This window comes from Zingiber officinale, chromosome 4B, assembly GCF_018446385.1.
Source record: "Zingiber officinale cultivar Zhangliang chromosome 4B, Zo_v1.1, whole genome shotgun sequence".
In the NCBI taxonomy this organism is placed as follows: Eukaryota; Viridiplantae; Streptophyta; class Magnoliopsida; order Zingiberales; family Zingiberaceae; genus Zingiber; species Zingiber officinale.
Genome location: NC_055993.1, coordinates 136,276,937 through 136,302,559, shown reverse-complemented (window position 1 = coordinate 136,302,559; position 25,623 = coordinate 136,276,937). Strand labels below are relative to the sequence as shown.

General features: G+C 37.1%; 2 protein-coding genes and 1 long non-coding RNA gene across 3 annotated transcripts; 1 reads left to right on the top strand and 2 right to left on the bottom strand.

Annotated features, from left to right (window-relative positions):
- Positions 1 to 9,978: 9,978 nt before the first annotated feature.
- LOC121978738 lies at positions 9,979 to 10,937 on the bottom strand. The gene is made up of 3 exons (XM_042531038.1): positions 10,698 to 10,937; positions 10,524 to 10,640; positions 9,979 to 10,380 (listed from the first exon to the last, which is right to left on the bottom strand). The coding sequence occupies exons 1-3, from the start codon at positions 10,935 to 10,937 to the stop codon at positions 9,979 to 9,981; spliced, it is 759 nt and encodes a 252-aa protein (XP_042386972.1).
- Positions 10,938 to 12,235: 1,298 nt separating this feature from the next.
- Positions 12,236 to 15,666, bottom strand: LOC121976931. Its single transcript, XR_006110712.1, has 3 exons — positions 14,996 to 15,666; positions 14,667 to 14,879; positions 12,236 to 14,540 (listed from the first exon to the last, which is right to left on the bottom strand). It is a non-coding gene; the product is annotated as an uncharacterized LOC121976931 (long non-coding RNA).
- A 2,506-nt stretch (positions 15,667 to 18,172) lies between these two features.
- LOC121978012 (uncharacterized protein At3g28850-like) lies at positions 18,173 to 19,725 on the top strand. The gene has a single exon (XM_042530407.1). It carries the CDS (start codon positions 18,351 to 18,353, stop codon positions 19,614 to 19,616), a length of 1,266 nt encoding a protein of 421 aa, XP_042386341.1. The 5' UTR covers positions 18,173 to 18,350; the 3' UTR covers positions 19,617 to 19,725.
- The last annotated feature ends 5,898 nt before the right edge of the window (positions 19,726 to 25,623 follow it).

Below are 25,623 nucleotides of genomic sequence, written 5' to 3'. Positions count from 1 at the left end.
GCTGATATGGCAATCAAAATCAAGAAGTGGTCAATACTTAGGATCGACACGAGTGTACGGCTCAACCGAGCTATCTAGCCGATCGGACATCTTGTCCTATCAAATCACCGAGTCCGCCCAATTTGATGGAATCCCAAGTTGTAGCCTAGTTCAGTTTAGATCCGAGTGGTACAATCATATGGCTCAGCCAATAGTTCAGCCGATCGGATATCTTGTCTGATCGGATCCTCAAGCCCGCTCGACTCGGGCTACTTGCTCGAGTAGGCACCAAGTCCTTAAGGAGGCCAAGTCCTCAGAATGGTCAACACTAATCAACCCAACCTCGTCCAAGTATAGAGTCCGACTGGGCATTGGAGAGGACTTGGTCAACCTATCAGCAAAGCATAGTGGGGATCCATCAGCTCAACGACCTAATATTTTTTTTGACATATTGTATAACTGTTGTCAGAGAATCAGGGGAATATTCCCCTTGCCAGCTGTATACATGAAGTTTCTATCGAGCAAAGCATAGGAATTATGGGTCTATTCTAGGAAAGGTGTCGGAAGACCATAATGGCTGGCTCTATTTTAGCAATGCATTAAGATTCTTGGAGAGAGGAAAAGTAATATTATATAAGGGGATCTCCACGTACATGCACAGGTATACTAAGCTTCACTCAAAAAGTTTATTTCTTCTTTCTTACTATTCATTTTCTCCACCATCGTTTGTCTGACTTGAGCTTCAGAGTGTATATGCCAGAGACCTCTCCTTGGCCTGGTGACTAACATTTTTTGCCTCTAGTTCTTCTTTGTGGTACACAGGTTCAAGAGCGGTGCTAGGTCCCTATTACTTGAAGTCTTTTCACGATCAACGTCAACACCTCGTAACCAACACACCATCTTCGCATATTTCAGACAGGATCAATACTCTTTTGTTTATCTCTTATCTCTTTCTCAAAGTTTCTAATATCTCTTTCTATGCAACCTACCTGTTGAAGCCCTCCAAACTCTATCTCTAATAATTATATTTGTTGACAAGTTGACACATTGGCCTCTGAAAATTGTTAAGTCAATGTTTCTTTGCTAGGGCTGTGTAAAAAAATCGGGAACCCAAAACTAACCAGTAGCTTACTGGTTTCGATTTAATGGTTAACCGATTCCGGTTAACCGATTTTTACCTGTTTACCTATCGGTCCTTGGTTTAGAATTTTTTTTACCGATTTAATCAGTAAAACCGAGCACCGACCGATTTTCTTTGGAGAATTTTTTGTTGGGTCTTAGTTAATTAGTTTGCAAAAATAAAAGCACAATAACCCACTCCACTAAGTTCACTTACCCAAGCCCTATTATGTTACCAGTTCTCGATTAGAACCGATTAATCTGCCAGAACTGGTTCAACCGGAACCGATAGAACCAGTAAGAATACCGGTTGATTAATCGGTTCTATATAAAATGTGGTAACCCGGAATTAACCAAAACCGATAAATCAATAAATCGGTTAACCGATCGGTTGAACAAGCCTATTCTTTGCTGCCTAAACATTACAATGTGAGCGTAACAAATGCACCATCAAAGAAGTTGAGAGTGGATGACTATGGCTTTCCATAAAGTTAGTGGCAACCCAATTAGGTCCAATTTTGTTCCTTGACAATTGAAATCATCGACATACAACCTGTTCTAAATTAGCCACGCGCTCTTTCCTTTTTTTCGTTGATTCCCTTTTGCATGTTTATTCCGTTGATCATTTGTATGACCAGACAACATCATTTGTCCTCTTATTTTTCTTGCTATTGTTCATCCTTACGCTAAATCTAGCTTCTCATGCATATTGGTATAGAATGAAAATGAATCCTCTAGTAATGAGAGTTTCATCCCAATTTTTAGCTTTTGATCATCTGTGACTTAGGAAATGTATAGCTGCCCCTCAGCGCTATTTTCTTTCATTGTTGAGAAATATCATATTCTTCAATTATCTGAACTTCTAAACTAGGTCTTATTGCAACACAAAGATCCAATCTTGTATACTAAAAGTAGATGCTCTGCTCTGGATTACCAATTTGCTTTAGGCATTATATGACAATGAGTAAGTCAACAATAACATAGCTCATATAATGTACAACTAAAGTCACATCTCATTTATTGTACAACTAAAATCACAATAATCACGAAAATGTACAAGTTCTCATAAATTAAAGATATTGCTTAAATATTTAAATTTAAAGAATTTAAAATTTTAACGTTGAAGAAGCTACAACATTTTTGTTTGTGGTTCTACCGCGTAACAACTACGATTTAGTAGTTGTTACAACGTGATTAGACCAAAACATTGTAGCAGCTATCTACAACGTGCTGACCAAAATAAGAACGTTGTAGCAAATATAAAATTATAGTTGCTACAATTTGGTTATTCTGGTCAGCACGTTGTAGCAATTATCAAATCTACAACAGATACAATGTTATTGTAGCTATGGAATCGTAGCTACTATAATATTCTTATTCCGGTTTAACAACGTTTAGCAGTTACAAAACTGTAGCTGCTATATTATTTTTATTCCAGTGTAACCATGTTGTAATAGCTACGATTATGTAGTTGCTACAATGTGGCTACACCAGAAAGTTATAGCAGCTATTGTTCCTGGAACAAGAACGTTATAGTAGCTACAGTTCCATAATTGCTACAACATGCTAAACCTAAACTCTAAGGTGAGGCAAGAGTAGAGAGTTAAAAGATAGATAATAGAATATGAGGATGTACATACAGATGAACGGTCGTAGGTAGGAGAGATGAGGCAAGGCGACACCGAGAGAGTTGATCTGCAAAGACGGTGAAGGGCGGCATGAGGGAGCTCGAAAGAGGAGGATTCGAAATGTTTAGGTTTTTGAGAGGGAAAAGAGAAGGAAGGCAGACTGTCTTTTAAATTCTAACGGGACACTACTACAATAGGAAAAAAAGTGATAGATGCTACTACAATGAAAGTCACGCATAGGCATGAACACGGAGTCGTGTAGCATATCAGATATGTATATTGTTGATAGTTGCTGCGAACGAGCGTTGCAGACTTGTATTCACAGTTTTTTTATTTACTTCATTTTATTTTTAGCTTGTGATTATTCCATTTAGGATTTTGCTTGCACACCCGTCCGTATGTGACTCTATGGGTGACTGAGTAAAGTTGAGGCGCCCGAAAGTGAGTCGGGCCCCAACTGACTTTCGAGCAACCCGAGTTCACTCAGTTGCCCACAAAGTCACGCACTGACGGGTGTGTAGGCTAAAACTCCACATATAAGAAGTTGCTAGCATGAACACCAACCCGTTTGTGACTCCATGGGCGATTGAGTGAACTTGAGGCATCCGACTCATTTCTGGGCGCCTCGAGTTCACTCAGTCACCCACGGAGTTACGCACAGATGGATGTCCAGGCTATGTGTGTGTGTGTGTTGGGGGCCATCAAAAGGGCGTCCATTATTTACGTTTTCGTTGTATAGATGCCCCTTTTTCTAAAAAAAATGTCAAATGAGCGCTCCTTATTCCGAAAATACCATTGGATTTAGTGTTGATGTAGAAGCTATCGACTAGCTTCTACAATGTATATAAGCTACCAATTAACTTCTATAATGTGTAGAAACTAGCCAAGTGTTATTACACGCTGTAAAAGTTTATCTTTTACACGACTAAATGATCAAATAATATAAGAGTATTTTGGATAAATTATTTTAAAAGAGGCATAAAAGAAACTCATTTCACTTTTTTAGAAAAAGGGGTGTCCATATGATGAAAACACAAATGATGAGTGCCCTTTTAATTTTTACCCTAATTTATATTGACAAAAAATAACTAAAATGACTTTTAAGGGAGTTTTATTTTTTGAAAATAAAATCTCAAAATAATATTTCACCTATAATTTTTTTAATATATATATTACATTAGTTGGATCACCTTATCAATTTTGACTAAAACAACTGTTCTATAATAATAATAATTATTATTATTATTATTCGCATTTTTGACATTTATCTATAATAGTATTTTTTTTTTGAATTTTTTACCATTTATCTATAATTAATTATTGTTATTATTATTAGATTTTTTTTTTCTGGTTCTACGAGTTCAATTATATTTATTTGAAGAAAAAGAGGTATTCTTTAATAATTAGGTTTCTAGAACTTCATCATTTCCAAAACTTTTCCAAAGCATGGAAGTCTAACCGAATAGCTACAAGCTAGGAAATACAAGTTTTCCCATGAAAATTTTGCACCATTTGGTTTCTAATAGTCAACATATTCATGAAGAGAATAATTTATAGCAAAAATCAAAAACTTCGACATCAAATGCATCCTTCTTCAAAAAAAATTCTCTCTTTTGACTATACACTTAATTAGCATGTAGAACTTCTCTTCGTGTATCTCAAGTTAGCATCATTTGTCAAGAATGCTTCCGGGATTATAGTGCAGTGGTAGGGTATTCAGGTTGTCACCTAGATATTCGTGATTCGAACCCTAGTTATGACGAATTTGTAGGAATTTTTTCTCCAAATGGAGCACGCAACTAAAGGATGTTGGACTTCTGAACTGATCGTTGCGAGCGCTTCCCGATTTACCCTGGTGGTCGGTGGAAAATTTCCATGGGACCGGATCGATCATCTCAGGCTCAACGTTATCCAACCTAATTAATCATTTTTTTTTCAAGTTAGCATCGTTCGCATTTGAAGTCGCTTGGAATGTTTACTATGTGCATAATCCATTGCTAGCTAGTAAGAACAATCATATTTTGCTTATGCACAAAAGTCATGTATCATATTGTTAAAACTCACACTGTAAGTCATTTAACTATACAGCCTCATTTGAGACCATATCTACCCAAAGATGACGACGATATTCTATTTTTTATATTTGTTGCTAGAATGTTTTTGATCATAAAGATCGCGTGCGTATATGTTTTAGCCTTTGGCATGATCAATTCTCATCCAGAGATCTACTTATTTCGGACATAACTCCATGACTTATGATTCCTCAAACTTCCATGGGATTCAATCCCTTCATCATTTCGCACACTATCTCCTTGTACTCTTGGTGAAAAGTTACTCGATTAGGTGGGTGACTTTTTGATTCTGGCAAACTTTCACCCCATTTGTTTTGTTTCACCCAAAATATACCTAGCCAACAATTACTTGATAAAATATATATAAATAAATTGAATTTATAGAATTTTGTGGTATATAAAACTTCAAATTTAATTAATACTTTTGAAAGAGATTTAATTTTATCAAATAAAAATTTTAATATAATATTTTTATATTAAACAAAAAAAAAAGCATAGATTAAAGTATGTATTCAACTCGATTTATCATCACATAGTCACAAGCTAATATATTATTGATTATTATTATTAAATATTAAATATTATTTTTGAATACATATTTTCAATATAAATGGTAGATGAAAAGGTTTGGTTGGTTTGGTAAACCCTAAATCCAAGCCCCTTGCTTTGCTTTCATTTAATCCAAATTGGTTCAACCATGCCACTAGGTTGGTGCAACCACATTCCAATAAATTTATTCTAATGGTTTAATTATTCGTCTTGCGATCATCATCGTCTATTTTTTAATATTCTATTTACTTCGAAATATGAATAGTAAAACGATCCAATTACATTAGAGTCGTCATGTTTTACTTGTAAAATTAGAAAAAGGATGAATTTTCAATGCATCAACATCTATTTAGAATTGGGTGAACTAAAATTTCCTACTTTTTTGTTTCCACCAAGCTCTCATGAGACAAATTAGCCATGAGCTTGTAATTAGGCCACCTCAAACTAGGGTTTGCTTATACAAAGTTCTCATGTTTTTTTTTTGTTAAAGATGATCAATCAATCTTCTATTCATCCTCCAAGTAAAGGAACCCTAAATAAAGCTACTTTTTGATATTTTTAAATTTTAAATTCTTACATAACAATATAAAATAATAATTTATTATTTATTTTTAAAAAATTGAGTGTAACATTTTAAAGCATCCATATTAATTTCTCTATAATATCTTTAAAACTTAGAATAAATTATCCACTTTAATAAATATAAGTAATCATTTTTTATTATAATTAAATAATATTTTAATATTTAATTAATGAAGTTTATTTTTAAAATTTTTAAATTTAGAGGAGCATCATTGATGCTTAAAAAATTGGATTGCTATCGTAATTTTTGAAGAAAAAAAAAGTTATTTTCATTATGACCAACAACACGTGTCGAGTAGAGACCTAGAAACCATATAATTACAACATAGACACATTTATTTTATAAAATTTGATAAAGGCAAACATCCTTGAAAAATGCACCCATCGTTGCTACCCGAATCTTTCCATTATCGACATTAAAACATCTTTTTCTTTTGTTATGAGTAAGATGTATTTTTTATTTTACCATGAGGTGCTTTCATTTTGTCCTAATATAGATACATTCATTTAGCCTTTGCTAAGGTATAACTATCACCGCCGTTAGGATGGGCGATGAATAGTTCGTTTTACTTCTTCAAACTTGATTTACAATAAAAACTTGAAACGAATATTTACTTAGTATCAACCTCCTTAAAGTGACTAATTCAAAGGTCTACTCCTCACTCACAATTTTACTATGAAAACCTACTTCCCAAAGACAGAAAAACCTCATACAATTTTGAACATAAGAATACAAGCAAGATTACAAATGAAATCGAAAAATAACTTTACAATAATGAACCTTATTTTATTTACTCTTTTCTTGCTCTAGTTAGTTTCTTGATGCTTAGAAAATACAGTAGCACTTGTTGTCGTCGAAGAAACTCGATGAAAACCCCTTTTCTAGGATTTTGTTCCCACAAAAAACACTCTAGTCGATTGGAGCTAATAAATTGATGATGTTAATCGATTCAGCAATCTTCTATTCTCTTTTCAAAAATACTCCAATTGATTGCAATAGATTTTGATTTCCCTCACTATGCTCTCGCAAAAAAACTCTCAATCGATTGACTTTAAGCTAACCGCTCTCACAAAAAAACTCTCAATCAATTGGCCTTAAGATAATCGATTGAGTTAATTAATTGTCCAACCCTAAACTCTGAACCCGAGTTTAGGGTTCTTTTGCTTAACCCCAAAGTCATCCGTGACTCTTTGAGACTTTATGTTGCTAAGCATCTAATCATCCTTGACCTATCAAGGCTTCTTCACCAAGTGTCAAGTCCTTCTTAACCCACTTGAATTTTTCCTTACTAATTTTTCGTTGGATCACCAAATATCTGGTCAACCTTTGACTCACTTGAACTTTCTCACCAAGTATCCGGTCCTCCTTAACATACTTGAGTTTTCCTCTTACAAATCTTCCCGTTTGACTTCCTTTGTCTAACCTCCAATTAGGACTAGTCATTCGGTAGACTTCTCACCCTTATCTAACCTCTAATTAGAACTAGTCACTCGATAGACTTCTCACTCTTGCCTAATCTCTAGTTAGGATTTCCCTTGCCTAACTATCGGTTATGATTAGTCACTCGGTAGATTTCTTACGCTTGCCTAGCCTTTAGTTCAGTTAAGATTTTCTATTGTCTAACCTCCAATTAGGACTTTCAAATCAAGTATCCAATCGTCCCATGACCTACTTGACTTCTCGCTTACATATTATTAAATGTCAAAACTCAATATCGAGTCAATCCGAACTTAATCAACTTAGTGAACCTTAACCTGAAAATGATTACACCAACAACCACGACTGCACCTCCTTTTGCATGTCGATTCTAACTAATAGAGTCTTTGCTTTCCACCACCCGAGCTATTTTTAAGCATATACATCAATACACATCAGCAAGTGCCGACAATATTATCATAAATAATATAATCAACTTGCAAAATGAATTCACCTGCTTCACTTTAATTGTTATTTGATTGTTATTTGAATAAAAGGATCACAAACAACTTTTGATAAAACTTATATCTTGATCTACATGCCAGTGACACCTCCGACAGTCGAGTTAATATGGAACTAAGGAATGAGAAGTTAAGAAAACGAGCTCGTGTAAAGGCATTATAAAAGTTTCTTTCATTCAGCTTTACCTACCTTATTATACTGGTGATCGTTGTCGTCCACGTGGGCTGCCAAGTCAGCCTGGGACTAGTCCAAGAGATGGAGTTCTGTTGGGTGTTAGAGGTACGACGTTGGTGTCATACCTCTAACATAGTCTGGACAGTCACCGTCAGTCTCATCTACCATCGTCTCTTATCGGTGACGGTTGCCGAGAGCTTTGTGGCTGCCAGAGCCGCAGTTACATGAACAGTCTGAGATGCGAATCGGAGTCGTCTGGCTCGGCGGAGATATTTGTAGTCAAAAGATGTTGCCAAAATGCAAGTGCACAATCGAGCTGAAGATGTTCCCAGAGTGTAAAACATGTTACGAGAATCTTCTCAAAGTGAGGATACAACTGGAATCCTATGTGAGCTATTATAGGGATATTCCTGATCCAAATACACGACTGGAGTCCTGGATAGATCGCAATTATGTACCTGAGTGGATCTTACTTGAGTATATCAATAATAATTCTCTTTGTTAGTTCTACCAAGTATTAAAAAAAAAAAAAGTTATAACAAGTGTCTTTAAGTTAGCTATAGAAGATGATTTTTTTTTTATTTAATAAATTACTGTTAGATATTCAATTATGTCGATTAATTTGGAGGATAATCAATTTAGTTTTTTAAAAATTTTCACCATCTATTAGAATAAACCAGAAAACATTCGCAATAAACAATCAATCAAGCCAACGTTCTTACATTAACCATCCATTTAAGAAATTCATCCATTAATTTACCTAGACTAGAACTCGATGCTTAAATGTCAAAAAAAAAAAAAAAAAAAAAATCTAAAAACTAAAAAAAAAGTATCCTGCCGGTGCATCATTGCCTAGGACCGGATCAATTTATTTAATTGTTGCAAAAGTGTAGGTGTACAAAAGGAATTAATTAATATAGGTGAGCTAGTATCGCTGGAGTATATATTGGAAATTTTGGCAAAAAAAAAAACAAAATACAAATGAAATTAATTAGAATGTACAGCGAATTTACTTATATCTCTTAGACAATAGAGGGGTCATTCTTTATCTCCTTCTTTCCCCCACGAAACTCACCTCCCACAAGAGAGGAGTCGACTTAGAGCTCTATGACAAGTTTAAATTAAGGCGTAAAACAAAAGATCATGTAATTTTTCAGACCAAGTGTGGGGTTATCAATGTCGAGGTGTAAGACCTGTCATGATAGATGCAAATGATAATGGTGGCAATGTAGAGTTATATACATAGTTCGGGAGCAATGGAACAAAAGGTACTATCGTTCATCTCAAACGATTCAATATCATCGACCTCACGATAAGATACAAACAAATAAATCACGAGTATTTTATTCTAGCGCAATGACTCTTTACATGAGAATGATCAGACACCCAACAAAATATTTTACATCTGCTGAAATTTTATTGAAACAAACATTCATACAAATAACAACTGCATCAATTCGTAGGAGCAAAATTATATACACAGTGATAACACATGCTAGTAGTGCGCATAGAATCTAAATTTGATTGGCCTATCGATAAGGCCTATAGAATGACAATTCTTTGACTTTTCGACTATGATGGAACAGCCTACATTTATTGGGTTCGAAGAACCTTAAGAGCATCCACAGTGGTTAAACCTCACTGTGAGCTCTTTCGTTGCCACGTCTGCGCCACATCAAAAGTTAAAAACCTCACATCTCTTTCCACTATAAAAAAACCTCTCAACAACTCCTTCATGGGTCCCACATTTTTCATTATATATAATTCTCATTTATCCTTCATATTTTACATTAACACCATTAAATTTTTATAAAATTTAAATTTACCACTTGCTAACATGAAATAACATTAATAATTAAAAAAAACATAAATATTACATTGCATCAAATGAAAAGACATACATTATAATAATATATAAAAATAAACGTAAACTCATCTACACCAGGTCATGTCTCTGTTTAATTTTTTCCACCATTTTCTCATGTAAATAAAGTTGTCCTGGTGTCATCTCACTGATATCTTTCATAAGAATTTCATAATCCTTATGAAAGATCTCGGCTTCCCGCAGAGCCATTTTTTGCATTTGATATTCTTTAATATCTTGCCATTCTTTGTCGATGTTATGTTCCATTGTGTCGCCCTCTTTGACTTTAGATTTGCCTTTCCTCTTCGCTGCCTTTTGTCCTATCGGACGAATGCGGACTTCAGAGTCATCTAAATCAACACTTGTATCTGGATTTGATGTTGAAGTGTTTCCTCCTGACTCGGATGTCCTTGCCTTCTTGTTAGAGTAATGAGCAACTGATTGTGGAGTATATTTCTCGTAGTTTTGAGAACCCTCCACACATGCATATACTTAAAATCCTTGTTATTGTTGTTGACTTTCCACATATTCAGTGCATTCTCCAACACATTTTCGTCACTCCAACCGCTTTGCCGATGAGTATAAAAATTATTATAAGTTGCAGAAAATTCATTTACCATCGGTGCAAACCTGTAATAATGTGATTTCAGACACTGATAACTTCTCGTCATAGATCCAGTGGGGCGATGTTTGTTGTAGTAATCAACAATACGTTTCCAAAAAGCTTGATCCTTCTGGTCATTACCAATGATTGCATCAGTGCTTATAGTTACTCATGACTTCGCAAGTACTACATCTTCATCGGGAGACCAAAATCTTCTTTTCAATTCATTTTCCTCCAGCTCAACTTCACGCTCTTCTTGTGATGAGTGTGGTGGCACCTGAGTTGCTGGAACAGATGATGGCGTTAGAGATTCTTTGTCGCTGATAGATGGATCAATAGTCGCCCTTCTAGATTCATTCGAAAGTATGACAGGTGGTTGATTAGGAGAAACCCCGTAAGGATAAGACATCCCAAGTTGGCTACCCATTGCTGACCAGTCTTGGGATGGATACATACCAAATGGAGCTGAGGCGGTGTTACTTTGATTCCACGGTTGAAAAAAATTTTGAGAACTTTGGGAATTTGGAAAATTTGGAGAATATTGTGGAACATATGAAATATTTTGAAAATTTGGAGGATATTGTGGTTGAGAGAAAAATTGAGGATATTGGATATTTGGAGGAATGCGAGTATTTTGAGAAGATGTATTTCCTTCCGTATTTGAAGAATTCAAAAGATTTGTAAAGGAAGTATTGAGATTTTCATCCATCTCGAATACAAATAGGGAATGAAAGGAAGAATTGAATTGAGAGCAAAGATAGCAATAGAATGAATGGAATGAATGAAATAGATCTCATATTTATAGATTTTTTATATATTAAAAAATTAAATTATAACCGTTGAACAACGGCTACAAATTAGCCGTTGCTCAACGGCGCTGTGCTCACTGAAATGAGAAGCCGTGCTCATATTTATAGATTTTCATCCAGATTTTTTTGATTTTTTTTAATTATTAAAAAAATAAAAAAAAATTAAAAGAACGAAGAAGCGGCTCTGCAGCGGCAGAGCCGCTTCTTCGTTTTAATCAAAAAACCTCCCTCCCACTATGGGAGGGAGGTTTTTCACTTGTTCCACGTCGCTGCAGAGCCGCTTCTTCGTTTTAATCAAAAAACCTCCCTCCCACTATGGGAGGGAGGTTTTTCACTTGTTCCACGTCACAGTGGGAGCTCGGAAAGAGCTCCCACTGTGGTTGCTCTAAGAGATTCAATTGTACAATCTTATTATAAAATTACAAACTACCATGACCCTCTACTTTAGCCATACAACCCCTAGCCAAATGACCCTTAGGCACTCAAGTGACCCTCTAATAGCACATCCTCCACTGGTAACTCTTTTGCTATATTAATTTTAATTTTATCTTTTTCAAGCATCTTGACAACTATTCAACTATTCGTAAAACAAATTAAATTTTTAGTTGAGCCAATCTAGTGCCGAAAATGAACATAAACATAATGTTTAAGAATAAAGTCTCATTTGTTTGAGATTATATCATCAAGTATTAAAAAGTTTAGGCCCTTTTAAGAGTTATTTTCAATGTGATAATATTCTCCATTTAATAAGCATCACATGGATGCATTTAACCTACTAGTTGTGTAAATAATTCACAATAACTAATTATGTACATTTCTCACTATCATTTAACAAACCTCTATGCATGGAAAGTGTCAAAGCATTCACTTATTCTAATATTCTTTCTTTGAAACTATCAAACTTTAGCATCTTTTTCTAGAATTTGCTTAGGATATATATAAACACCTATGATTAGATAGACAACTTTACATGAGATCAAGTACTTAATGTTTTACCTACTTCTAGTGCCATTATTTTAAGTACCTTCCATCACCAATTCTTACAAAGACTTCAACATGTGACATCGGCTAATGATTTCATTCTACCTATTTCTTCAACATGTAGAGCCGAGTGTGCCGCATCTTTCTTAGGGGCCATAAATGGTTTGTTGAATTATTAGCATTGAGAGCTATTGAAGTGAGTGAATCGACATTTTGAATCATCATTACTTGTGGCCCATGCTCACATGAATAATTATGCCATTCCCCTTTTCATTCATTGAGGGAGTAAATAAATGAACGCATGTACTTTTGGTGCTTCAATGGATCTTTTACCCATAATTTCAAAGGAGTGAAACCACGCAAGTAAATTTTCATACACATTAATTCTACAACATCATAGATCTCACAATAAAGTATCATCAAAACTGAACCAAAATATGAGATCTTATCTGTTTACCTGGAACAAGTAGAGCATGATGATGAGATGACTGGCATGTTGATGAGCAGTGTGGGACACTCTAGTTGAACAATGAATCCTGCAAACCGAGAGTGGTTAGTTGTTACATAAATCATTCAAGTAAAAGAGATTCCATTAGGAGTTCTAGGGAGTCATAGCTACTCATTCCCTGATAAATCTTCGGTAGAAAAGATATGTTGATTCATCTTTTGGCACACGGGTCATACTAACATGTGGCTTTTCTGTCATATGGTCGTAAAGTGGCACATGTCTGAAATTTATAATGCATTTGGTGGTACAGAAACTCAGAGCAATCATATTTATGTCATGGATTTCAGTAGCATGGAGGTCATAACATACTAAGCTTCTAAATTTTCAAAAGCTTTTTCTATGCATCAATACATTGACAAAAAGTTGCATATCTAAAATAGTCCCCATAATTATATCTGTATTTAAACATTAAGTTAGTGACAACCCGAAGCTATTTGGTCCTTTTGCAGTTTTTAAGTGTGATATCATTCCTATGGATGTCGCATTTGTGGGTCCATTAGTTGTATGGTTGAGCATGTTACAAAGAGGATCAAGATAAATCCATCTGAGCTGAAGGAGCTTTGGACTAGAACAAAGGAAATGATAATGTTATTATAATTTCTTTTCTCTGTGTAGTTAGTAATACACCTCATATCATTCTCATGGTCCTCTCCTCCATGAGATTCATGGCATATTGCTGTCTACATGTTAGATCTTACAGAGAAGCCTAAGCTTGGATATAGTTTTGCTGTTCCACTCGAGCTTAAAACATGCTTGAGGGCTTTAAGAGTATTACACTCACCTAATCTTTCTACATCCAACAAGGTAATGGTCCGAAAAAGAAATAACAAATCATTTGAGACAGCTTTTGCTCATATGCAATAGCCTTACCCTTATTTCCTATAGACAAGTAAACGGTTGAAGGATATGAGACTTGTCGTTGAGTTTATGTAAACTATATGTATTGATTGTTTCCTAGATTGATGATATTCTTCTTTTTTTTATCAAGTTTGTTTTAAACAGTAGATCTCGTGCTAAAGGATGTGATCTGGTGTTAAAAGCTCCAGCATCTCCATGCCTATTAACACAAGGATGGAATAGTCTCCTTTTTATCAATGACAGTCTGATGGTGTTATAAAAACTATTGAAAAAACAAATTATCGGCTAAAGCAATCCTATTCTAGAAGAACATTTGCAAAGTGAAACACGCATTTGAAATAGAAGAGGCTAGTAAAAGCATTCACAAACGTCACTAGGATAGCTATTTTAGTTGAACCACACAACATGAAGAAATTCTAATTTATTTTCATTATGGTTTAGATAAAAGGTTATGCCCCAACGACTCAAGTTTCGCGTTAAGCCCATACCAATGCATAGTGCAATGACAATTGCATAATGGGCCCAAAGAACTGATCTATAACTGACAGATCAGAAAAATATAAGATGGAAAAGAAAAATACAACTTCCTCAGAACTTTTTCTTTTTTGGATAATCTAAGTATCCAACTTTTCGAACCAACCGACTAATCCTAGAAGTCATCGGCCCAGCCTCACAGAAATTTCCCACCGGCCAAGGATAAATCGGAAAGCGCTTGCAGAGGCCCATCCAAGCAGCCACCGTTCTTAGAGTTGTCATCACACTGGAAAAAAATTCCTGCAGTGCGCCGTAGCTAGGATTCAACCCTTAGATGCATAGTTAACCATTTGAAGGGCCTAACTGCTACACCATTGCCCCGATGGCAACTTCCTCAGAACTATTGTTATTGCATAGCATAGATAAATCTGGTTAATAATGTAATCAACTAGAATTAGCCAGAACAGAGTGGCTAATTCCAATGGTAAAAAGGCTCTCAACTTTATTGATGGTATGAATGATATACCTTTTTGATTGAATTACTAACCCCTTTCTAGGAGTCAGAAGATGGCAAATGCGCTTTGCTCCTTGTAAGTATCCTAATTACAACTTCATGACTGTGGTTCTTATGCTTTATCATCCATCTCATATAGTATCTAGGCCAGCCTTTGAATACGCTGAAGACATGTTCACTTCAGGTCTCCTTCTCACAGCAGTATGTGATTACAGGTGGCAAAAGCTAAAAAGGGAAAAAAAATACCAGTGAGTTTTAAATTAGTAGACAGACTGAGATACAGGATAGTACAAATTTGTCATGAATATTAATGATAAAGATGCAACAAAATAAATAAATACCTCTGTAGCTTATGAATATGACTGGATATCATAGTCACAGAAATTGGCATTGCAAGTGAGTCTTCATTTGGTTTTTTAATGAAATAAGGACCCGTGAAAAGGTCTTCCAATTTGCACCACAAGAAGTCAAGAAAAAGTAGGTGCGCTGGTCCACATAAATTGTGTTCTGAATATGCAAGTTGAAATTTTCTATGTCCAAGCTTACCAAACAAGCCGAGGACCGTGAACAAACACCTTGCAGTGAGCGGCACCGCGGTCGGCGTCGGAGGCGACGGCATCGAGTAGGAACTCGATGAGCTCGTCCTATGTGCTAGTCCCGAGGACATCGTGGACCGCGTAGGAGTGATCGGCGGAGGGGAGGCTCCCGCCCCCCTCCATATCAACCGAGCCGCCGAAGAGGATCCGATCCTCGTCTTCCGCGGGATTCTTCCACTGCTGAAGAAACGACGCCGGCCAGTCCCTCCTTCTGGACGTCCGAATTCGCTTGCGCTTCCTTCCGTTGAGGTGTTCGCCATGGCGGAGGGATCGATCAGATGATCCGGTAGGGTTTCGATCGTATTTTTTCTGCCTCCGACGTCGGAAACGGGCGAGTTGAGCGGACGAGTCGAATCGTCCGATCAATCGGTTAGAATTTGGGCCTCATATAGCTTGGCCCAACTCCGTATGTCCATTTGACGTAAATTGGTCTGAGACAATTTTAGGGTCAACCCCGATATTTAAATTTTATTATGGGTCTCATCGCAAAATGTCTCTCTATAAATTATTAAAATAATAATTTCAAAAAAAAACATAAGTTTCGTCGAATAAAATGATTTTAGCTTGCACAAATGATTAATGGATAGATCAAATGATTCAAGCTAGCTACCGATCCACATTCCATCGTATATCAGTCGCTAATCACTCTTCATTTTCGAGTTCAACTTGTTCGAATAACAATTATACAAATCCAAAAATGGCACGGCATGTGCATCGCTATTCGAAATTCAAAAGTAACAAATGAAAAGAAAGTAAGAAAAAAAAGGTCCCATGAGACAATGGCAAGCACATGGATGTCTGCTAAAAGACTACATCTGCAAGTTGGCAAGTTGATCTTTGAAGAGAAGAAGTAAAGGGACTCAGTGGTGCGATGTCGATATCTAATACGCTCCATTTGGTTAAAGAGTTGGCTTCGAGTCATTCTCCCAATCGAAGTTGATGCCGAATCATCGATCGAGTCCTGTCGATCTTATTGTTTAGTTAAATCCCGTTTAACAGGGTCCTTGAATCATGGAATGAAAATTTGTTTTTTTTTATTAAACAAGAAAAAGGGTGATGAGTAGCTTGACTACTCCACTACAACTAAAGATGAAATGTAAAGTGTTTTCGAAGAATTGACAAACCCTCAACAATGGCAACAACCAGCTGCTATTGTTGGCCACTTGCATTCGAGCACGTTAAAAGAATACGAAAAAAGGGCACGGCCTGTAGCACTATAGTTGGGTCGTCGTGCATCCTTCGATCAAGTCTACGACAAGATCGTGCGGTCATCGGGCCATCACGTATATAGGTTGTAGGTGAGTTAAGTTGGTTTATGCGACCATGTGGATCGAGTCCCATATCTTACTTATGGGCAAATTATAGTAGCCTAGGAGCTCGATCAGGTAATTAAGATTGCGCCTATGGGCTAGCTGATCAACAAGAAAAATATCCACCAATTAGATATGTCTGGTTTTACTCATTTTAGTTCCTGCATTTCTAAGACGGTAAGAAATCCAAGAATATCCTTCATTATTTATTTTGGCATCTTCGAAAGTGCTATATTATCATGCTAACTTTTAATTAGAACATGTTCCTGAACTCTGAGAAATCAGACTCACATTAGCTTGATCTGAATCAGTCCAAGCTTGGAGGATATGAATCAGCATTATCACAGTAGTAGTATGATTCAGATCAAACTCAATGTGAGCTTAATTTTTCGGAGACTAGGATCACATTCTAACTTATAGTTAGTGTCGTTGACTTACTTACAGCCTCAAAAATTTACATGACTTGAAATGGATTCAATCAGATTTATCTGGATCCAATCGTATCTGACTAAGTCTAATCTAATCTGTCTAGGTCCATTAATAGTTTTGGTCAAAATCCATTTATCGATCTAGATAAGTATGATTGAACTCATTTCAGGTTCAGTGAATTTCTGAGACTACGAGGAGTTTATGGTGCCCTCCATTGCTTATTTAAGATTTCGTTCAGGATGGTGTTACGTTTATAACCACGGAGCTCAATGTCATACAACAAAGAGAGAGTGGAAGACATACTGAGGTCACCCACATCCAAAACTCAAAAATTACTTTTGAATTAGATTTTTTGAAATTATGACTTGAATGTATTGAAAATTGATATATGGAAAGTTAATATTAACTAGAGAGGTAGAACGGAAAAGTCATCCAAATCAATACACCTTTGGTCATTCACAAAATATGGTACATGATTTTAAAATTTCTCAAATCTAAGTATATCCTTTGGTAAATTTTCAAAGTATAAATTGAGAGGTTTCAACACATTTATAAGCACTAGAAACTCAAAAACACAAAATAATACGAAGTTTAAATTTGACTAAATTGATAGTAATATTTTCGACTAGTATAACTATAAACATATATCATTTTGATCGGTATTAGTCCTGAGATAGATTGACGAAAATGCTGAGGACGAGTATAATCATCTTTGCTACCATATATCATTTTGCTCCATCGAATATGACTATGTGTTTATGAGGATAATTTTTTATCATAAAAAACTTAGGTAGAAAGGTCATAATTTTACGATAAGCACTATATACGTCATCTATTTTTATAAATTTATTATGGGGTAATTAAATCGACTATGTAATAATGGATAGTAATTATTTATAATTTATCTTTTTCATGTTGACCTAGAGATAAGTTAACGTGAGGCTGATGGCGAGCAAATAGTCTTTTGCCGGGTTATCTATTCTGCCATTGTTGCTAGCCTAAGATGACATTACAAAGCATGCTTCGAAGACAGAATTTCACAAAGTGCTTCATCGGTTTGAACATTATTGAAAACATTTTTTTATTGGACTAATTTATTTATTTATTTATTTTTCATTTAAAAACATTGCTATTAGAATCACAGAAATGCCTTGAAGCTGCTTTCCAGCATCACCAGCGTCGCTCTCGACTTTTCCTCCTTCCTCGCTTTCTCAGCGTAAAGCTCTCTGTTTCAGCTGCCACATTCTCCTGCAAATCCATCTTTCTCGGATCCCGACGCCATCGGAATCAACCATTCCTGATCAAAATCCAAACTTTTCTTCGATTTCGATCTCAAAATTCCAGCTTGACGTTGATTATCGATGGGATGCACGATCTCGAAGCGAAACCGGCGCGATCGCCGGCGTCCGCCGGCGTCTACTCTTGCCAGAAGCCAGTCTCTTCCCCTGGACCGCAAGTCCAATGCCGCAACCGGAGGGGAGGCCCGCCACGTCGTCGGCCTCGCTTCATCCACTCTCGGCCAGGACTCGGCCGTCGCCGCCGACGAGGTGAAGCATTGCGCCGAGAAGGAGGCCGTCGTCGAGGGGAATGCGGACGTGTCTACTACGATTGCGAAGGGTAAACTTTGGTCGGAGAAGATGAGCGAGAGAATTCCGAAGACGCCGACCGAGACACCGCCGAACGAGCCGGAGGCCATCGACGCCGCGGCGCTCATGGCCGGGTTGGAGGAGGCCGCCACCGCTCGCTTCTCCGTCACCACCTTCGTCGACCGCCACTCCTTCTCCTTCTACCCGATTCACGATTCCCAGACCGTTCTCAAATCGGTCCAAAGCACGACCATCTGGAGCACAGGCGTGACTTTTCAATCCCCGCTCTGGAAGCCGGCGGCGTCGAAGATCGACGATAATGGAATAACCGCCGGAGATTTCGATCCTGAGGTACTCTCCGCGTTCAGAAAAGCCATGGAGGAGCTCTCTCCGCAGCACCCCTGCCTCCTCCGTTCACCGGAGTCGCGGACTCTTTTCTACCAAGACAGAATCGATCCCAAGAAGCCGAATCCGAAGCCGGGCAAGGCGGCGGAGCAGGGGAAGGTGGTGCTCTACTTCACCAGCCTCCGCGGCGTGCGGAAGACGTACGAGGACTGCTTCCTCGTGCGAATGATCTTGAAAAGCTACGGCGTTCGCGTCGACGAGCGGGACGTGTCGATGGACAGAGGATTCAGGGAGGAGCTCGCTGTGCTGACCAGCGAGGCAGGGGAGAAGCAGAGGAAGGAGAGTCTCCTGCCGGCGGTGTTCGCGAACGGAGGGTACGTGGGGGGAGTAGAAGAGGTGCGGCGGATGCACGAGGACGGGCAGCTGCAGGGGGCGTTGGACGGGTGCGAAATGGCGGCGCCCGGCGAGGGCGGCCGGCCGTGCGAGGGGTGTGGGGACATAAGGTTTGTGGTCTGCGAGAAGTGCTCGGGGAGCTGCAAGGTGCCGGCCGCGGAGGCAGAGCCGGAGGAGGAGGAAGAAGAAGTGGTGGAGGCGGCTGCGGAGGAGGCGGAGTGGGAAGACTTAGGCGGCGGTTTCCGGCGCTGCGGGGCGTGCAACGAAAACGGATTGGTCAGGTGCCCTGTTTGCTGTCTTTGATGAGGTTGGCGATGTGATTCACCAATAGTGTGGTTTGGATGCCAATTTTTAGTTCTTTTTTTTCTAAATATTTTTTTTCTTTGATCTTGAAAAGAATTGGCAATTCAAAATTTGTGTTTCAATTAAATGGCAAGTAATTATGTTTGATTGATTTGTCTACTAATGAAATTGTTTGGTGATATTCATTGTTTTTATCTTTGTATTGTGTTGTAATTTTAACTTACCTATAAACCCTTCTTAGAGCAATCATTAACCTAGAATGATCAATAGTATAACATCTAATATAGTATTAAGACAAACAGTCTACAATTAAAGCACATCACCACACACTAATCCACCTCCTCTTTATATGTTTTCGCAACTATCTCTAACCTCTAGATTGTAAATGAACAAAGTCTACATAAAAATTCAATGTGAAAAGGCAAAAGGTAAGGAATTAAAGTTAAGAAGGTTTAGGGGAGATCAAAGAAGAGTGGAATAATGATCGCTTAGGGAATAATTTTTATGTGAATTTTTTTTTATAAAAAGAAGGGGAAAAAGTTGTTAGAGGTTTGTGATGATTGCACATGCATTTCCACTCCAAGGTGTAGGGCTCTATAAAGCTAATCTCATAATTGGGTTGTTATTTCATGAACTAAAGCTTGTAGCTTGTGCTTCCCTTTGAGAAAGTTGTCTCATGGCCTATATAATTTAAGAACCCTAAACCTAGTAAAATGGAGTGCAGAGACAACACCTTGCATTTGTTTAAGAAACCTACATGGCAAATATTTCATTTCTTTCATCTTAGGATGTCGCTTAGGCCTAGTCTTTTCCTTGTATCCTTTTCGTTTTCTCAATTTAGTTTTAGCTTGCTTTTAGCCGTTTTACTATTTGCTGATGATTAATTTTTATCTCCTATGTAAATTAATAGCCTAGTGAGGATGATTGGGTAGAACCACACATTTTAGATTTCATAGTATTGAAAATGAAGAGGTCAATCACTTGGACACAAAATGAAGAAAACAAACTTGGATAAAAGGTCAAGAAGCTCAAGATGTTGGCATGGATGGCTGATCACTTTGAGTACTGATGCGAGCTTAAACAATTTCAGGTCATAGCTTGTTCCTCTTAATTTGTGGATTTCATTCAGGTTGGTGCGGATGTAAATGATTCCAATGATCACATTGAGTTCATAACCGCGATGATGATACACAGATGTAAACTAGAAAGAGAGGAATTTTTATGAGGTTGTTCGATGATAAATAGCTATATCTTGCTCTTGATCCTTCTTATTATTCTATGAATCCTCAAATCGTTATGATTGTTGTGAATTTGTTACCATGTATAAATCCTTTTGATGTATAGATGTATTGTAATTGTATTGATAACATGTGAGCAAAAGAGTCTAGAAATCCAAATTAATAGACCAAATAAAGTTGAATCATCAAGCTCCCATCAATGCAGGGTTTTGAAGAAAGATCTATTATATGTAATTTTGTTTTTCATTACAAGAGACTATTTTCACAACTCGAATACATAATCTCTATGTCACATAGTAACAAATTTATTGTTTGCAACGTCTAAGGTGAGTGTAATCATCTTTTACTACAACAAATTTACTGTTGCATCAAAGTTCCCTCTTCTATGTGTTAGTGTCAGCTCTAAAATTAAATCATGAGATGATTGATATGACACTATTATATTATATTTTAACAAAAGGTAACATTTTATCTTTATTATATTTGCGTTAAAGTGCAAATTTGAGTAAATATAATAATGACCTAGAGAGGTAGATTCTATTTTATAATATATCAATTAGTTGAATTGATTGAAGGAGACTATAGATGTATAAAACATTGTTCTTAATTATTTTAGTCAAATATTAATATAAAAGGTTGATATTAATGCACTAAGACTAGTATGTAGGTTAACTAATGACTTAATCCCACGAGTCATGAATATAAGACATCAAGTTAACACATGAGTATATATATTAAAGAATATGTATTGAATTAACTAGTCATGAAAATATTTCATGAATTGTTATATAAGTGTTATAAACATTACTATAAGACTATCAGTATAAACAGGTATTTGACCTGAAGTCATTTTAGTTCCCTGCATAATGAGTTGTGTACTTTAGTATTAATAAATATCACCTGTAATAAGGTTGATTATGAAGTTGTTTACTTGTATGCAATAATTATACTTAGATATATGAGTGATGTAGATGGAAATTGTTCCTTCCGTATAAATGTCCGTGAGCCACTTGATTAAATATGACTACTAAAATGGATGATCATTCTCAAATAAATCAGTATGAGATATTGAGTTTATTTAGTTAAGTAAATTTACTTAGAGATCAATAAACACATACATTGATGAGAGATGTCACGATTTATGCTTCATAAATCAATCTAAATATCATGGATAAAAGATGACATTCTTATTACTTGAATAGTCATGATGCATTATTAGATGTCACTCATTACTTGTGCCTTTAAAATATGATTTTGACTCATTGCCAATGTTATGAGAACATATTGAGTTACACATAGAGAGCGCATCAATTTAAAGTTTGTTTTATTTTAATATGACTAAAATAAAGTGGTCCAAGTTTTAAGTCTTAAATTAGTTTTAGATCAGACCCGAACCTGAGGTGAGGCCCAGGAGACGCTTGCCTCAGGCCCAGTTCAAAGAGGGGCCCAAATATTATCAATGTGTCATGTAATTTAATATGTATATTTTAATTTTAATAAAACTTGCATCATCGATTCCTCTCCCTAATTTTTCGCCATCGTGACTTGAGAAGTGCCGCTATGTTGATCGCCCGATCCTCACCCTAATTTCGCCGTCGTGAAGTGCTGATGTGCTGATGTGCCGATCCTCTCCTAATTTCATCGTCGCGAAGTGTCAATCCTTGCCCTAATTTCGCCGTGAACTCTCCTATTCAAGGGTGGTCGTTTCTAGTTTTCTACACGGCCGGCGATAACAACCTGCCAGCCTCTTCGATGAATCTTCCATTTTGTTAAATTTCTGTTTGATCTGTGTAGTTTTTATTTCTGATCAACTTCGTTGTTTTTGACTTCTTGCTTGCGACATTAGTTCTCTTGCTTTTGAATTGTTGTGTTTTGTGCGGTTACAAAAGCAAGGAAAAAGGTGAGAGGGAGACAAAAGTAAAGCTGATTTTTCTTGTTCTCTTCTGCCGCTCTGCTCCTGCTCCTTAATTACTTTTAACTCCATCCAATTTGATTCAATTAATTTGTATCATTAAATCAGTTAGTTTTTTTTTCATCTAAAAGCGAGCTAGAAAAAAGGATTCTGCACCTCCTTCATAGGAAAAGCATGAGAGATGTAACAAACAAATCCACATCTAACAATTTAATTGAGTTTTACATGACTGATCACTAATGTTCATTGCATTAAATATTAAATATACCAAAAATAAAGACAAATTGATAAATTTTTCAGTAACAATTTGTCAATTGTTTGTGCCCAAAACAATTCCTTTAGATTGGTTTGACCCCAAGTACAAGAATATTGACTCATAAAATTTGATTGTGAACTCACTGAAGCAGGAGATATGCTAAGATGACTTTTTTAGATATAAGTAGTTGTTTTCTTCTTGTTCATCTATTTGAGCTTAGCTCTTTAGCTCCAATCTACCATTTTGATGTCATTTTATGCTTAGTTGTCATTGTAACGGAGGACCTAATTGAATTAACCTCCCTGGCAAAAAACAAGCAATGAACATGATCCCTTGTGCTACACTTGAATTGTAGTAGCATACAATTTTCATGACTAGTTATGAGTACAACTAGAGTCGTTTGCTATATTTTCATTATATTTTGAAGTGTAGATGATTTTTTAAGTTAATATAGTAGTAAGATGGTGTAAGGGGCCCTTTTTTATTGAAGTTTGACTCAGGCCATCAAAATCTCAGGTACGACACTGTTTTAGATCTTAAACTTGTTAGATTAATGAGTTAATCTAATTGGATCTTAAATTTATTGGATTATTGGTTAATCTAATATTGGTTTGAGTTTTTCAAATAAACTCAAGTCAAATGAAGTCCACATTATTAGATAATGTCTTAGCAGATAAGACTTAATTACCACATTATTAGATAAAATCTTATTAGATAAGACTTAACCATGTTTTATTCATCTTATTGGTTAAGACTCGGTGGTTACATATTATAAAAACCCTAAAAGTTAGGGTTTAAACTCAACTTTTATAATATATATATATATATATATATGATCCTGTCTGAGTTATGAGTGGATGGACGCTGGGAATATGGCGCTCTCCGCTGTCTCCCGCTGGTGATGTGGATCTCCGTCGCTACCTGCAAAGAAGTTGGGCCGGGAGGAGTTTCCCGGCGACGACCCTCCGACACTCAAGTCAGGCAATGTGTAGGAAGAAGAAACAAGCAGTGGTTTGAGAAAAAGAAGCAGAAGAAGAAAATAGATGAAGAAAAATTCCCCCCTTTGGTATCGAAACCTGGGGGTCCTTAAATAGGACCCCTGGGTAGGCACGGGCGCGTTTCTTGAGGCGCGCATGTGTCTCCCCCCATACCTCAGAATGGGCCTGTCAGAAAAGCCTGTTTGACACCATACCGCAACAGTCCGAGCATGTCTCTAATGGGACAGTGGACACTTCCACCGTACGATATTCTGTCTGCTTCGGCTGCCGACCATGCTATCATTCTCGATCCTTCTTGTCTCCTAACGCTCGTCTGTTCTTGGTATGTGGATCGGCCGAGTGGCATATCCGCTCGGCTTAGAGCTTCTCGGGGGAAGCTCGCTCGTGTGCTCGGATGAGGGTGCCATATCGGCCTATGGCTCTGCCGAGCGGCTTATCCGCTCAGCACCTGGGGTCTTTTGAGCATCGGGAACCCGTCTATGGTCGGGTTGTCTTCCGTCCGGCCCGGGAAGCTCCTAGCCGAATGTCCGGTCGACTTGACGCGTGGTGGGGCCGATACTCCGCTCGGCCGGGCATCCTTCCGTTCGGCGCGACCTCGGGGTTGACCTTCTTGCCCATTGACCTCCACACGTCTTTGACCCTCCGCCAATGAGAGTCCCCCGTCCTTACCACCGGATCAAAATATATATATATATATATATATATATATATGCATGATAGCTAGCACTACATGTAAGATATCAGGAAACTCTAACTGTGCTTGTGAGATAGGTGACGACTGTGCTTATGCGGATACCACTAGAGGGTCGAACATACTGATCGTGTTGAGATCGACTAGACTCTTCATATTTGCAATGGTTTTACACATCAAGAGGTAAAATTCTACACCAATAATGTCAAGGATCGAAGTGAGCAAGAGAGGAGATGAATCTCATTTTTAAACTTTTTTTTTACCTTTTAAAATCTTTTTGGAAACTTGAGTACTTTGCAGAAAAATAAAACACAATAAAAAAATAAAACATAGTTGAAAGTAAGAACACATTTGTTTTTACTTAGTTCGTAACACCCTACATTTTTATGCAAGAACGATAATAATCAACTTAAATAATTACCAACACTTGTAGCTCGATGTAATTTCAGTTCTTGCCGTAGAAACATGCTTGAGTGTAGATTTAGCGTAGTAAGGTCGCAACACAACAGTTGCAAGGAGACGACATAGAAGAATGAACTTGAAAGCTTGTAAAGATTGATAAAATGAGTTATGGTCGAACCATTATTTATACTGCATTGGGGGCGCCTCCAATGTCGCAGGGTGCCTCCATAAACACTAATCTCATTCGAGATCTGCAACCTTTATCCATTTGTAGACACCTCAGTTAGCTCTAAGGCTCCTCCAATCAACCCAAGGCGCCTCAATTGTTGAAATTTTGTCCTCAAAGTTTATCTCCTCTAGGGCGCCTTCATCCATCCAAGGTGTCTCTAACCCTTCACTCAGGACACCTTTAATCAGCTGAGGCGCCTCGAGCACTGTTCATCCGAACTTTATTTTTTTTGCTCCAAGCTCTCGTAAAACATGTTAGTCCAGAACAATAAAAATACTTGT